Genomic DNA, 17,232 nt, shown 5'->3' with positions numbered 1-17,232 from the left:
AGTATATTAAGTATAAGTTTGCTTATTTACCAGTCCCTTACATTTAAATTCTGAACTAGAAGGTATATGGTTTGCTTGTCTTTTCTTTGAAAATATTTTCATTTCTTCCATGAAAACATGATCCCCACAGTTTAATCATATTAATTTTACTATCTCAAAATAATGAAATTAAAAATTTTATGACATACGGTGTAATCATATTGATTTTACTGTCTCAAAATAATGAAATTAAAAATCTTATGACATACACAAACACTTTTTCTGCTATTTTTTTGAGTTGCGTATAATTCAAATTCTTTTATTTAAATGCATGCAAGTCTGTGGCTAATAACTTTACTTGCTGTCTTCCCCTATTTATTTTTCCTATGTTCAGGATATTCTAGTAACTTCAAAGGATATGTATACTATACCACTTTTCTTCCTAGGAGATAAAACTTTACCATTAGTTAGGTTTTGGACAGAAACAGTCAAAACACTCACATTTGGCCATAAATTGCCTGTGAATATTTTAATAGAGCATAGTGAATTTCATGTATCTAGTATTCAAATTTCCTTAAAGTACAGATGTGCTTAATACAAGATAAAGCCCATATTCTTTTCTTTTTAAAAATTGTGTGTGTATCTATATATACATACATGCGTGCATATATATGTGTGTGTATATACATACATGCATGTATGTGTGTTTGTGTGTCAGTCAGCCCTTAGAACAAATCACTGAGTAGCTCTTTTTCCATGGTAAATAAAAACACTCCATGTGCTACATCATATATTATATTCCTGATATTAGAAAAGTCTTTAATTAATTATTGGCTTTTTTCTTTGGAATGATCAGGGTTTGCTTTTATTTTCCTTTTTTTTTTTTTTTTTTTTTTAAATAAAGATGTCTAATCCCAATGCTTTAAATCCCTTCAATCTACTTATACAAATGGATGATTCCTTTTCTTTGTGTGGTTTTTGTCAGTTTGTCTCTGTCTCTCATTGTTTCTGTCTCTGTCACTAAGTCTCTCCCTCCCTTTCCCCTCTTCGTTCCCTCCCTCTCCCCCTCTTTTTCTTCTTCTTCTTCTTCTTCTCTCTCTCTCTCTCTCTCTCTCTCTCTCTCTGTGTGTGTGTGTGTGTGTGTGTGTGTGTGTGTGTTTGTTTTAGTTTCTCTGTCTGCCTCATATACTTCCTCACTCCCTCCCCAGGTTCAATGGCCCATCTCATTTACTTCTAAGCTCTAAAGGGAAATGTTTCAATCTGGCTTGCCTGACAGGCTTTAGGAGTCATTGAATGCTTTGTGGAAGGTGTTCCTTCTGGGACCTTAAAAGATGTGAGGGTGTCTATGTGTGTATTTCCCAGACTGACTTACTAACTCTGGTGGTGGTGGCAGTATTTGAAGTGAGATGAGTGGGAACCCAAGAGAGTCCCAAATACTAGTTTTCTTATTCTCTGAAATTAAAACAGTGCACAGTCCCATCCCATTTTTTAATTACCTCTGCAGAACTTCTCTTTATCCTATCTTGGAAGAAAAGATTTGTTTAAAGAAATTAATTAGTATTGGTATGGGGAAGTTATGTTTAAACCAATTTTTAAAAAATTTTAAGTTGTGGTAGATTCTAAATTGGTAGGGATATATACTAACTCTTCCACTTAGCTTTTCTCCCCCAGTCTATGAATGATTAGCAATCTCCCTGCAAAAAGTTGGTGTTTCATAGAAGGGGGGGGGGGGGAACAATTGCTTTTATGAAGTTTCTAGCCCAACTGAAAAAGAAAAGAGGTTTTGAATTAGTCTTAATACTTGACTTTAGATATATATATATATATAGATATAGATATAGATATAGTTTTATATTGTTTATATAGTTTTAAGATAGCATTCCTGGGAGAGTGTAAGTACTTCAGCTATTTGGACACCAGATACTGAAGGAAAGGATGATCCTTTGCTGTGAATAAGTACATGGTTATTCCAGAAGTGATAACAGAGTGACCTTCTGAGGTTTTATTGAAATGAACCAATGGGCCAATTCTGGAGACTGTTCTCAACTTTTGAAAGGTTATTAACACAGGTTAATTTGAGGCTCTGCAGGTGTTTCATTTGCACCTTCTTCAGTCTTTCTGACAAATCATTTTTATCTAGGGGAGAAGGTAACATAGTTACTCTCTATGGAGAATTTCAGCTCCTGCTTTTCAGTCAGGGAACATTGTTATCTTGGGGCATGAAGGTGATGAGGATTGTTTAGTATGACATTACTTTAATATAAATTATATGGGTTTCCAAATTATCTGCTTTTACCATTAAACACTGGAGACAGTATCCATTCTCTTTCATCTACCTTGCATATAAAGGAAGGCAAAAATCTCCCCACGGCATTCCATTACTCTCAAAAGTATACAACTTTGCAGCAGCAGCTGTAACATTCCTGAGGGAAAAATTTTTTTTTGTTGTTTTCCTTTATGACTTTCTAGAATTTAACTGGACCAAGATGGCAAGTAAGGAAAGTAAAATTTCTATTTTTAATACGATCATAATTCACATTTCACCAATTAGAAATTAGAGCTGGACTGGGATGATCTTGTTTTTGTACCTCTAAGAAGAATTTTCAAAGTAAATGAATATTGTAAAGATTTTGTCTATTAAAAATTAAAATTAAATTAAATTGAAAAATTATAGCAAATAGTTTTGCCTATTTAAAAAAATTACTGCAAATTCGAAACATCTGAGTCAAAAAATTCAAAATAACTAATTTGTGATGCTTAGGAATTTTATTGCCTTGATAAAATTTTATGGGAAAACACTTTATAAATGCTAAAATATAAATTAAGTAGGTGACATTATTATTGTTTACATAAATTATTCTGTTAACTGTATTGATACAAGAAAGGGCTTATCTGTGGAGTTTCTGCACAAGTACAAAGATAAGATACATTAATCAATCCGTGCTTATCCCAAGGAACAAATATAAACATGTAAAGTTGCAACAGAAGAAATCTATGGAATAATTTATAGATTATAGGCTTTTAAAACACAAATATGTTATACAGGAGCCAATGAAGTTTGATATGAAGAATAAAAGAAAGGCATTGAGAGAAGGCCCAATTAAATTATTTTTCCAGAAATAATTCACATAAATCAGTCGACCAGAGGCAGGAAAATAGGATTTATATAATCCTAATATAATCCTAACTATTATTATTATTATTATATACCAATTAGATAATTTGGAAATTAGAATCTAGTTGCTTCTGTTATCAAAGCATTTACAATTTATGTCATCAGAAACCAAGAATAAAAAGATTTCTCCTTTCATAATTAGGACATGACTATTCTTCAGATGTGGCCATATACTTCCATATATTCTCAATATGTACCCCTTGGAAAAGTTTTTTTAAGTGGGTACCAAATAATAGGCCATTGATCAGAATCATAGGAACAGCTAAATTATTGTGCTGCTTTATGGTAGTATACTTGCTACTTGTTTTTTTTTTTTTTTTTTTTAAGTATTTATGCATTTTAAATAAATTAATTTCAAACATCCTTGGGAGCTACAGTTCAGGTGCTTCACTGGGAAGCTGTCTTGAAGACAAAGTTAATACCCAATTTCTTTCTTATTTTAGCTAGTTCCTCTCACTTGAAAAAAACAACTGTGTCGAAGTCATCATCTTCCCCATCAACTTCTACCACCTCATCTCGTTCCAAAGCTTCCAAGGAGCCAGCTTCTAGCAAAACAGCCACAGCAGGGACTTCACGGGGCAAGAAAAAAACAGGCAAACAGTCAACCTCCCGTCCACCTCCAGAGAAAGCTGTTTCTAGCAAATCTAATCTCAAGTCAGAGCCTTCAGAAATCAGAGTAGAAAATCTGAAGACAGATTCTCCTCCCATTTCAGAAGAGCAGAATACAGACCTACAGAATAAATCAGTAGTTCCTCCTCCACCTGTAGCACCACCTCCTCCTCCACCAGCCCCTTCTCTTCCTCTTGAAAATCAATGCATTAATGTGTCTGATGTTCCGGCTGTCACGGTTAGCAATGGGGCTAGCCTATCTGTCTCTGCCTCAAACTCTAGTCATCTTAAGACAGAAGAGTTGACAGACAGAACCACTCTTCCTTCAGATACCAGCTTGGGTGTTAACAGAGAAAACAAAAAATGGTAGGTTTGTCGCATGAACTCCAACATTTCTTTTGTATAGTTCTGTGCAAAGAAACAGTAAACCAAATCTGTTTGATTTGAGTTGAATCCAAGAATTTAATCTAGTTAATGTCAGGAATTTATGAGATATGAACACAATAATGATTATATCAATTAAGGCTTGGAACAGAATGACTGTAATAGGTTACAGTAGATATTATCATCATCATTATAATAGCTAATATTTATATGGAATATTATACATTATACACATATTTAATGAGGCATTATAATAGTTCTCATACAGGGTGTTCTAGAAGTCTTAGTATAGTTTTAAAGCTTAAAACTGCACTAAAATTTTTGGGATGTTTTGTGTGTATATAAACATATACAAATCTTAGGATTTTAGAGTTGGAAAGCACTTTAGAAATCAGCTAGCTTAAACACATCATCTTACAGGTAAGGAAACTAAAAGCCAAACATAAGCCACTACTCACTCAAAGCCATGAACAAAGATAGTCCTTTATACTTATTAAGAACATTAAATATTATTTTCTATATGAGCATGCTTTATCTGTACATATGGTAAGTAGTATGAGGATTATGGATCTTATTTTACATATAATAAAACCAAGGTTTAGCAAATTTGTCATGGGTTGCTGATACATGCATGTACTCTGATGCTGTGTTCTGAATCTACTCCTTGCCCTGGGCATTTTCTTTGGATGCTATTGGTGGCTCAAAACTGTACTTTTTAGATATGTCACATTTTAGAGAGTTTTTTCATGACTAGAATTATTCTTTGGGGATTGACATTAAGATTGTGAGCACACACAATCTAGCCACAAATAGCAGGATACCTGACCCTATTATGTGACTCCTTAATTCTTTCCCTCTTCATTCTCTAGGTGACAAACTCTGCAAAGATCATACTTGAAAACATCCAAAAATTGCTGACCCTAAAACATAATGCATACTGACTTTCCTTCTCTTAGCTTCTATCTAAGCAAACTAATATCTGATAACTAATTCATACCACTAAGTCATTCCACCAAATATAACAATAATTCTCAATACAGAAAAATTCTCAAACTTCATTTTTAGCTCCTAGTCAGTGGCTAATTTACTCAAGGTATACTGACTTAGGTTCCTTTATAGTCTTTTAGGGGGAGACAGTCACTACTGATAGCATCAAGTTTTCTTTACATCAATCACATGATGATTACTTCTTCAGGGTTAAGTAGCTAAATAATCTATTTAAGGTTTAGCCAGAACTACAAACTATGTCTTCTTATCCCAAATCCACAGTATTTCTTTTTCTTGCCAAATTGATAGATCCTTGGTAGAAAAAAAAAATTATCATTTACCCTGGGTTTAAAATAATAAATATAATTATAAAACAGTGGAATATACTGTTGGGATGAGAGAACTTTTTCAAAAACAGTTTCTCAATTGAAGAATAAATAATCATGGGATAATTAGAGAAATAAAGAAAACAATTGTTGAATTTCCAAAGGAATAAACTCATGTGCACATGTAGGGTGAAGGAAATGGAACTGTCCTGTTATGGAAAAATATAGCAAAAAAAATGAATTGGGTGTCAGTCCATTTGTTGAACATCAGTTCTTTGTTGAAAAGCTAAATGTGTGGTTAGATTGTGTAAACAAGATTTAAGTGAATTTGGTGATAAAATAGTAATTGTTTTTACTGAGATCTGAATAAAAAAGATAGATTTAATGCTCATACTAAAGGGCAATGAATGAGTAAATTTCATTTAAAGAAATCACTTTCCTTAAATTCATTTAATGCTAGGAAAAACTTGACTATTTGGGAAAAAAAACTGCTGAATGTTCTGTGTGTAATAGCGGATGCTATGGAAGCTGTTGAGTCGTATAACACAACATTTGCTCACATGGAGCACAGTGTCTATTTGGGGGCATGAGACCTCTGCAAATAAAAGATTAATACTACAAAGTAGTGATCACTCAATGAACAATGATTTTTAAGGCTTGCCTAAAATAAATGTACATATAAAATGTGGGGACAAAGTAAATGTAAGAGAAATGTGTGTGTGTGTGTGTGTGTGTGTGTGTGTGTGTGTGTGTGTGTGTAGTGCTATAGGGCTCAGAGGAGAATCTAAGATTAGAAGTAGAAAGTGAACAATAAATAAATAGATGAGGGGGTGGGGAGTATGCTAGGTAACTGAAAACGTCTGAGGAAAGATGCAGATGCTAGACTTGGGATCTATCAAGTTTTTCTGTCTACTGGATAATCAATTAGTCAACAAGTCCTTAAGTACTTACTGTGTGAACTGTTTCTTAATAATTCCTCCAGGCCATATGGATAGAACACCAGCTCTGAAATCAGGAGGTCCTGAGTTCAAAAATTTGACCTCAGAACTTAACACTTCCTAGCTGTGTGACCTGAGCAAGTCATTTAACTTCAATTGCCTCAGCAAAAAACAAAATAATAATAATAATAATAATTCCTTCAGACCTCACTTTGCTCATCCATTAGATGATCTCATTTGGAGTTTTCTTGGCAAAGATACTGGAGCATTTTACCATTGCCTTTTCCAGCTCATTTTACAGATGAGGAAACTGAGGCAAACAGAATTAAATTGATTTATCTGGGACCACAGAGCTGGTAAGTATCTGAGATTGGATTTCAATTCAGGAAGATTTTACTGACTCCAAGGCCAGGGCTACACCAACTAGCTGCTTAATTAAATTTAAATAAAATCAGTTTTAAGTAGAGGAGTACTTAGAGATAAAATGAGAAAGATAGGACCAAATTGGGGAGGGTCTAGGTTGAATGCCAAATTAAGGAGTACATTCTGTATCCTGTGTTTTTATGAGTGATTTACTAGAGGAAGCTAATTGAAACTTAATCTTGTTTCCCTGAATGGGAAGTGACTACAAAACATCTAGTATAGTACATTTATTTTTAGTGAACTTTGTATTATAACCAAGCCATTTTCAGTCTTTAAATTTTTTTTGCTTCCCTAATTTTTTCGTCCTATCTGCTCATCTAAAAATTGATTTCACAGGGGGATGGGATTTCAAATTTGAATGGACCTAACAGTGAACTACTACAACCTAGGAAACTGAGATCATTGAAATACAGTGATTTGCCCAAAAAAAATAGGCGGCAACCAACAGAGTTGTAATTTTAATTGAGGTCATCAGTTAGTTGGTCCATAGATATTTATTAAGTATATGCTAGGTGCCAGAAATCATGCTAAACTCTGATGATACTTAGAAAGGCTAAAGATGGTCCTTCCCCTTATGGAGTTTACAGTCCACAGGGTAGACAACAGATGATAGATAGATTGGGAGAGAGAGAGTAATAGTGAGTGCTGTTGAAACTTTATAAATAGGAAATAATTAAGAAAGAAGAAGCATTAGAATTAAGAAGGATTGGGAAAGGCCTTCTGTACAAGGTGAAATTTTAGTTAGAACTTGAAGGAATCTAAGGAAGGTGGAGATGAGGAAGGAGAGCATTCCAGGCAAGAAATAACCAGAGAAAATACTCAAAGCCAAGGGATTCTCATTCATGAGGCAGCAAGGAGGTCAGCTAATGTCACTGGATCAAAGAGATCAAATAAGAAGAAGGCAGCAAGGTGGTGCTATAGTGCATAGACTGTGGGTCTGGAGTCAGAAAGATTCATCCTCCTGAGTTCAAATCTGGCCTCAGACACTTACTTAGCTATGTGACCCTGGGAAAGTCACTTTACCCTGTTAACCTCAGCTCTGTGATCATTTAACCCTGTTTACCTTGGTTTCTCATCTGAGAAGGAAATGACAAACCACTTTAGTATCTTTGTCCAGAAAAATCGCAAAATGGAGTCACAAAGAGTTAGACATGATTGACATGACTTAATAAAGGTGTAAGAAAACTAGGAGTCTAGATTTTTAAAAAGCTTTAAATGCAAAACATGTTTTTATATTTGATCCCAGAGTAATAGAAAGCTATTGGAGTTTATTGAGTAGAAGGGGTAGCATGGTCAGGCACTTTAATAAAATCAGTTTGTCGACTGAATCGAGAATGGCGGACAGACCCAGCAGCAGGCTGTTGCAGTTATCCAAGTGTGATGTGATGAGCAACAACATCAGAAGAAAGAAGATGCATTCAAAAGATGTTTAAAAGAAGAAATCAACAGCCTTGGCAATGAATTGGATATAGGGGATGAGAGACAGTGAGCAATTAAGAGTGACATCTAAGTTGCAAGCCCAGGTGAAAGGAAGGATAGTAATAGGGAAGTTTGGAAGCAGGGAGGGCTTAGGATGCATGATAATGAATTCTATTTTGAACATGTTGAATTTAAGATAATTATTGGACAGTCAATTCAGGATATCTGAAAAATTTTTGGAGATTGAGAGCTGAATAAAGAGTTTTGAGAATTATCAGCATAGAGATAATCATTAGAGTATTCTGTTCTGTTCTCCACACTGGCCTGCTTTTGTTCTTTTTTTTATCCTAAACAAATTATTTTACTTTGAACTAGTCTATAAAATAATATATAGATCAACCTTGTTTTTTTCCATTACTAATCATACTTCTGCATATTTTTCAGATAGGGGACTGCTACTTTTCTCTTTTAATTTTAGCCTTTTGGGCACCATCATCAGAAGGTGAAGAAAAGAGGGACAGAACTAAAGAAAGAACCACAATTTCATTGATACAGAGAAGTCTTGGGTAGGGAAATCACTTCTACCAATGCATGGTAGCATCTTCTCTATGATTGATAGTTTTAGAGAATTGCTTTGAATACAGAGAAGCGTAGGGTTACTCATCCAGTGTACTGTGTGTGGCAGAAGTGGGATTTGAACATGGTCTCCTTGGTTCTAAAATCAGTATCCATTATACCATACTGGCTCCTTTCATTTTTTTCATGCACCATTTCTATTTGATCTATCTGACAAGACATTTGGAAAAATACATCAAAATTAAGAGTCTAAATTCTTATTTTTTACATATAAGGAATACTAAAAATGTAAAAGCTTTTGTGATATGTGTTTCTTCCACTTCTGCTGTTCTTCTCCTCTTTTAGTAATAGTTATGGGATTTTATTATCATTTCAACTTCTTGACCCCACTAAGGCAAAGATGCCAGAGTGGTGTGCCATTTCTTTCTCCAGCTCATTTTACAGATGAGAAAACTGAGGCAAATAGAGTTAAGTGATTTGTCCAGGGTCATAAAGCTAAAATTGAAGGTCAGATTTGAATTCAAGTTTTTCTGATTCCAACATCTGCTCCCTAGCCACTGAGCCACCTAGTTTTAGAAAAATACATCAAAATTAAGAACTTGAGTCTTATTTTTACTTATAAGGAAAACTGAAAATATGAATGAATTTCTAATATATATGGGTTTCTCTTATTTTGCTTTTCTCCTCCATTAGTATTGATCATGGAATTAAATTTTACCAAAGTATATACTTAGTCTGAGTAAGAAAGGAAACATGATATAGCCTAAACATAGAAACTTTAAATAATTGACAATATTTGAAGTTTGAGAAATTAGACTATATACCTCTTCCTTAAGCATTCTTAAAAATAACATACTTGACAGAATTAACACATTATCTGAAGTATGTAAGCACCTAATATTCTTGGTGGAGTTCCTAGCATAATAGATTTACAGCTCTCTTCCACTTTGGGAGAATCTGTCTTAGATTCTGAATTCTTTGATTCTAAGCATGTTAATATTTTGTGTATTTCAAAGACTATGCACAAAGGCAATTTATATTCCTAGGTAGTATTTAAGAAAGATGTACTACTAGGGGAGCAGAAGGCAAAAGGGATGACAACACTTCTTTAGCTAAAATATTTGAAGGATTATTTCTCAAAAGATGGTGGCCATCTGTTCTGTATCACCACTGAGGATGCAATCAGAATAGGGTGTAGCTATGATATTATATATGTAGTCTTACAGTTACAAAGTATTTCATGAATGTGAATATTACTATAACAGAGTGCTTGATTTTCAAAATAAAATTACCATGCTGAAGCTTCATTTCAAAGATTTGGTTTAGATTTAGTTTTTGCAAAATGAATGGAAAAGCAGATTTTGTAACTCTGGAGTTGATCAATTCCAAGATCCCAGATCCCCGTATAATGGTCCAGATAGAGATTTAGGCTTCTTCTCAGCAAAATTTCATGTCATGCACCCTCTGTCTGGCACTAGGGCCCGCCTGCCTCTTTTTATATCTTCACTTCTCAGCATAGTGCCTTGCACATAGTAGGTTGTTGCTATTGCTGTGGTTATTGCTATAGTCATGTTCAACTCTTCATAACTCCATTTTGGGATTTTCTTAGTAAAGATATTGGGGTGTTTTGCCATTTCCTTTTCCAGCTCATTTTACAAATGAGTGACTAAGGCCAATATAGTTAAGTAACTTGCCCAGGATCACACAGCTAATAAGAATCTAAAGTCAGATCATAAAGATGTGTATTCCTGACTCTAAGTTCAATGCTCTATCCACTGTGCCATCTAGCTGCCTGGCACATAGCAAGTGTTCATTGATTGATTAATTATATTAAACAGATCTTCTATTGGAATAATAATGTCAGCAGGTTTGACAATTATAATGCAACTGTCAGTGATATTTATTAGTTTTGGGTCTTTAAAAGATCGAGTCATTTAACTTCTCTGACATTAGTTTCTTCGTTTATAAAATAAGAAAATTGGACTAGAAAATACATAAGATTTCTTCCATCTCTAATATGGTATTCAGAGTTTGAGAGGTTAGTTGGTACAATCCTATGAATCCAGGCCTTAACTGACCTGCAAAATCTATTTGTCCTTTTCTGCTGGCAAGCTATTATCTGGCTCTTGGAGCTGCTTTAATTCTGAGGAGATAATATTCAGGAATAGTAGATGTATTCCCTAAATATCTTAAAACATTGGATATTTTACATGTCACTTGTAATTGTGAATTAAAACCAATTTGTCCTCTTTAAAGTTTAAAAGCTTTAAAGCTTACTGATATTTTAGTTCCTATTAGAAACTTATATGATAGTTTATAAGGCACTGACTCACAAAGATTCGAGTTTATAGACCTTAAGTCAAGTTGTGATAGCTATTAAACACCCTGTAAACTAATAGAAAAGCCAAGCACAGTTAAGAAATTTTTCCAGTTCTGTCAATTTGCCTTAGATGAATCATTTAACTTCTTCAGAACTGGTTATCATCAATAAAAAGGAAATAATAATGCCTGCCCACCTACCTTATAGAATTGGGCTTTATGGAAAAGAATAGACTTCAGAGTTCTTTGAAAACCTAAAAGAATCAGATAAATTCTAAAAAGTTTTTTATTATAATTATTATCATTCAGGTTCTGAATTATAAGAAAAATTGATCTCTTTCATACAAAAAAAAAGTGTGCTGAAGCAATGTGTTTTATAAGGGAAGGGGTACTGGCTTTGGGCTCAAAGGATTTGGCTCTGCTACTAACACTGATGTGATCTAAGACAGAGTCCATTTCCATTTTCTTCTTTACATAAGGAGATGAGTGGTCCAGATAATTGCTAAGATCTTTCAGTCTTTTATAGTATTTTCCCGTGAAATATTAAAATGTAAAATTTTCTTTACCTGGCATTCTATCAGTCAGCACTTCCTTTGCTTTCTTTGTGGCTTCAGCTCTAAATAATTTCAATATATCCACAAATGTGTATAAGGGCATGGTGAATATGGTGGGGAACTCTGAAAGGAAGACCGAGGTTCAAATACTGATACAGCTTCCTTGCTGGATGACCCTGGGTCATCTCCAAATCTTAGTTTCCACAACTGTAAAATGAGGTGTAACACTTTGGATCAATTTAGCACCTTGCCTTCAAAGCTCATTGTCATAACAATCTCATTTCCCATCACTGGATTCTAGTACAGGCAGAGACTTTTTACACATGCAGAATGTGATCCTGGAAAGACACAGGGTGGATGAAAAAGGTCAGAATTAAAATCCTGTTCTGCTATTTAGTGAATTCACTTATATTTGAACTTTAGTTTTCTTAATTATAAAATAGAAATAATATTTTCATTATCTACTTCAAAACACATTATATAAATGAGAGTTTCCTCTGGGGGAAGCTAATGCAACTGGGTGACCATCACTTTCCTCGTCTTTAAAATAAAGAAATTCTGTTAAGTGATGTCTAAGGACCTTTTTTTTCTCTAACATTCTGTGGATTCTGTGAAAGCTGAGACATGGAGGGACTAAAAAATTAGTCCATAGTCACACTTTCTTAGTAGAAATAGATTTAGGAACCAAGATGGAGTAAATCCCAGTCAGTTTTTCTCTAGAATCACACTGATAGAGATGTTTATTTTACAAAATTTAATTTTACCGCTTTTATTTAATTTATATATTCTGCATTTATATGGTCACAAAATATTAGGGCTAGCAGGGATCTTAGAGATCATCAGATCTAGCTAATTATTCTCCTTTAGAAATAAGGATATTCAAGAAGTGGTTTTTTCCCCCCCAATAATATGATACAGTATAATGTAATATAATATAACTTTTTTTTCCCCTTCTACAGTGAATGTTTGCATTAACCTGTAGAGGCCCTCTGCTATGACTCAAATTCCAATGGTGTTCATATGGACATGTTCTCATTGCCATTAGTCTCTTAAGATTTGTGAAGGGAAGGAAACATACATCTCATGTACTGGGGTGCTGTGGTATCATTCCTGCTATTCTAGCGTTTTTGTGTTTCCCAAACAGTTTGACAGCCAAAGAAGAGCTGATGAAGGAAGCACCACGGCTAATGATTCCTGTTTTGATGGGAGAGTCTTCTGAATCTCTCAGCAGCACAGAGGTTGAAGTTCGAAGAGAGAACCAAGCTAATGATTCTGATTCAGATGGGCCTATTTTATATACGGACGATGATGATGACGATGATGATGATGACGATGACAGTGGTGAAAGTAAGAATCTTAATTTTAAAAAGAGATTTTTACTGATATGTCTTTTAAAATCATATAACTGGGGCAGCTAGGTGGCACAGTGGATAGAGCACCAGCCCTGAAGTCAGGAGGACCTGAGTTCAAATGTGGTCTCAGACACTTAATACTTCCTAGCTGTGTGATCCTGGGCAAGTCACTTAACCTTCCCCAATTACTTGAGCCCTCCCCCCCAAAAAAAGGAGTAAAATCACAAAACTTTTGCTTCTACATTCTTTCCCTTTTGCTCCTCACAGAAAAGTATCCCTTATTTTGAGAAAGGAGAAAAGAGGGGGATGGATATATATATATGTATATATATATATATATATATATATATTTTTTTTTTTTTTTTTTGCTAAATTGAGCAATATGTTGAAAAAAAAAACCTAACTGTATATGTAGTGTTCCATACATGTAGACTCACCTTCACTTCTTCAAAGGAATAGGAAGTGTCTTTTACTAGCTTTTGAAAATTAGTCTCTTATACTGTGTTATGGTAATGCTTTTTTTTAATTCAATAAATTTAAAATAATTTGATTTTTTTTAAAAGAAAGTTTCTTATGAAGTAGAAGGGATTTCAAAAAATAAGGCAGCTCATTAGAGAATATATAATTTGATATATTTTCCTTATCCCCTTCTCAAATGAAAGACATTTATTTTTGGTGGTTTCATTTTTGCTTTCAGACCTTCACAGGGGATGTTCCCTCAGAGAAGAAAGATTGTAGTTCACCCCTTAGTCATATAAGTCTGTTTGTAACAGAGAATATGTGTCCTACCTGGAACCCTTTTTAAGAGTTTCTTTTGTTTCTTTTTGAGAAGCAGTTGAGATCAAATGACTTGCCCAGGGTCACATAGCTAGTAAATGTTAAGTGTCTGAGGCCAGATTTGTACTCAGATCCTCCTCACTCCAAGGTCAGTGTCTATCCATTGTGCCTGGAGCCCTTTTCATTGTGATCCAAGATTACTATCATGTCAGTCCTCCCTGAATGGAGGGCTTCCAAGAGGAAACATTTTGTATTGAATGGATACTGGAGATTATAAAAAAGTATGAATTAAGAGTTAAAAATTCCTACACAATTAGAGAATTATAAATAGTCACTTGTACAAAACAGGTAACCATTTGTGCTCTAAAAGGACTCATGTTGGCTGATTTGCTTTCTTTTGCTAACTCTGTGTCTCATAGAGGAAAAGATCAAACATCTGAGAGAATTGTATTGTTCTAAACTATGGAGTCATTCAGTCTTATTATGCAACTACATTCATATCTAGCTTTAAAGTTTATAAAAATAAATTATTCCAAAACTAAACATTAAATAGCTGTTTAGCAGATTCATCTGATTTGTAGTGGGAAAATCCAGTACTATTACCCTTCCAAATAAAATTAATTGTCATCTTTTGAGGTAATGCTTTTTAAAGAGTAAGGACTGCTGGAGTCATTCAGGATTTATAGTAATATGGAGCAGGCTGCTTTTAGGTTTAGTAACTTTATTGGCATTTTTCTAAAAGAAGAGGAAAGTGAGCTGTTAAAGTATGTAAGTGAATGCATTTAGTTCTTCAGATTTGAAAAGAAAAGATAGACAAACCTTTTAAGACTTCCATGGCAGTAAAACAACAAAATAAATTTTGAAACATTTTTTATAATAATGAGATCATTCTTGACATTTTTAGAGCCTAAAGTATCCTGTTATATTTTGGAACATTCTTTTATTATGTTCCCCAGCCTTATTCAAGACAAACTAAGTTATGCTTATAGTGCTGAGGTTAATGAAAATTTATGTTAGGGAGATTTCTGATCTTTGAGTATGTTAAAAGCCCTTGTTGAATATTTTTCACCTGAATATAGATGGCTAAAAGTCTGTTTTTCTTTATTTAACTTTTGCCCAATTCTCAGGTGCTTTGGCAAGTAAAATACGTCGCAGGGATACTCTTGCCATCAAACTTGGCAACAGACCATCTAAGAAAGAATTGGAAGACAAGAATATCTTGCAGCGAACCTCTGAAGAGGAGAGGCAGGAAATTCGACAACAGATTGGAACAAAGCTCGTCAGGTAATTTTTGAAGTCTGGAATGCTGATTGCTTCACACAGTTAAAGCATTTTCATCTCACTGAAGCTTATTTCAAACAATCAAAGAATTCTCTTTACTGAAGAAATGAGGCATCTGCGTGGTATAGTGGATACAGCACTAGACCTAGAATTGGAAAGATTCATCTTTTTGAATTCAAATATGGCTCAGATACTTACTATGTAATCCTAGACAAATCACTTAACCCTGTCTGACTCAGTTACTTCATCTGTAAAATGAGTTGGAGAAGGAAATGGCAAACCACTCCAGTAACTTTACCAAGAAAATCCCAAAACTGGGTCATGGAGAATGATATATGACTGAATAAGAGAAATTGAAGAATTGATGAATTCCAAAAGTATTGAAGCCCTTTAGATACTATACTGGGTTTTGAAGTTAGTTATTTTGGGGGAAATGATATTTAAAAAATATAAAAACCCAAAGATATAAGCCATTCAGTTATTAAGGTCTTAAAAGTCATTAAATTGCAGTGACATCTGTAAAGTCTAGTGCTGTGTTCTATATAAGCATGGTGATGTTGGCTCTAGTGTCCTGGCTCCAGTCCAAGTCCAATCACCATATGCTGCTTATCTAAATCCCCTCAATGTAATTATCTTCTTACCTTCCCAATCCCAAAGCATATTGTGTCACATTACTACCATTGGTACTGAATGAGTTTCTGAGTTCCTATGGAATGAAGCACTAGATATAACTCAGAGATGGTGATGTCATTAATCCTATAATTCTTATTTCCTAACATCATCATAATCCCTGAAAATCCTATATTCCCTGTTCTTTGTCAGTAGATGCATATTATAAACAGATGAAAGTTAACCTTCCGGAATCTGTGTGAAGAAGGTTGGGAGATGAAGAGGAATTTATTTCCTTGCACAGAACTCAAATAATTCTCTTTGTGACTGCTGAATAACCCCAGGGTTGCATATCTAAAGCCAGATGATTTTGTAGGCATCCTCATAGAGGAAATAGGGCCTAAGATTCCCTTATGTCTAATTCAAAGAGAAAAATATTAGGATTTGTTGGTTTTTATAGGCTGCACACTCAGCAAGAAGAATTTCTTCTTTGTACCCAGAATAAGTTTCTAAAAGAAAATCTTAAAAGAGAGATGAAGATCTTTCTCTCCAAATTTTGGAATAGCATGTTGGAGTGTGTATGTGTGTATTTTAAATGTACAGTGGCAGCTTTTGTTGATTATCTACTTCATACATTTTCCATGTCCTTGTCTTTCCTTTTCTGTCTCCTATTTTTGGTTCCCTGTAGATTGGTTATTCATTAATACCTTCTCCATGATAGGATGGCCAGGAACAGAATGCAAAGAGATAAGAATAATTAAATTCTGTAGCTTAGAAAATGCTTTGTGTAATCCTTTGATTTTTACAGATGAGAAAAATAATGCCAGTAATCACCTAGAAAGTAGCAGCCAAGGCCTGATTATAGAACTGGATGTATAAGGTGTCTGTTGACTCCAGGTTAAGAATCCTTCATTTAGGTCACGAAAGGAAGATCTTGGAAAGGAAGATCTAACTAAGTGAACTAATTAACTAGCCCCCTTTTCTAATTTAAGAAAGTTTTGCTCTACTCCTGGAGTAACTGAAATACTGCAAATTATAGGTATGAGAAAATGATTTCTTGTTTTTTATCCTATTTAGCAATCAGTAAATATTTATTTATTAAGTATCTACAATATGCTGGGCACTGTGTCAAGTGGTGAAGATTAAAAAAAAAGAAAAAGACAATTTCTGATCTCAAGAAACTCACAATCTAAGGGAGGAGACAACATATAAATCTATACAAAGTAATTTATGTATAGGATAAATTGGAAATAATTTAAAAAGAGGGATGTTATTGGAATTAAGAGGGAAGGAGAAAGACTTCCTGTAGAAGATCAGATGTTAGTGGAGACTTGAAGAAGGGCAGGGAAATCTTCAGATGAGTATAAGGAGGGAAAATATTCCAGGTATGAAGGATAACCAGAGAAATCCTCAAAGCAACTACTACTCTTTTATATATGTGTTTGTTTGTAATACGTACTCTTCATATTCTTGTTACTATCTTATTAGAACAAAAATTATTCCTTGAGAATATGTATATTCACT

General features: G+C 34.2%; 1 protein-coding gene across 3 annotated transcripts in view; it reads left to right on the top strand.

Annotated features, from left to right (window-relative positions):
* The window catches only part of PHACTR2 (phosphatase and actin regulator 2), a 247,294-nt gene that overhangs the window by 180,070 nt on the left and 49,992 nt on the right, over positions 1 to 17,232 (top strand). For all 3 annotated transcript variants that reach the window (XM_031937682.1, XM_031937681.1, XM_031937684.1), the window contains 3 exons: positions 3,598 to 4,129; positions 12,834 to 13,036; positions 14,946 to 15,102. In XM_031937682.1, coding sequence (XP_031793542.1) covers positions 3,598 to 4,129; positions 12,834 to 13,036; positions 14,946 to 15,102 — 892 coding nt within the window. The remainder of the gene's footprint in view (positions 1 to 3,597; positions 4,130 to 12,833; positions 13,037 to 14,945; positions 15,103 to 17,232) is intronic.

The sequence above is a fragment of the Sarcophilus harrisii genome, chromosome 4 (assembly GCF_902635505.1).
Source record: "Sarcophilus harrisii chromosome 4, mSarHar1.11, whole genome shotgun sequence".
In the NCBI taxonomy this organism is placed as follows: domain Eukaryota; kingdom Metazoa; phylum Chordata; class Mammalia; order Dasyuromorphia; family Dasyuridae; genus Sarcophilus; species Sarcophilus harrisii.
This window is presented reverse-complemented; position numbering and strand designations above follow the sequence as displayed.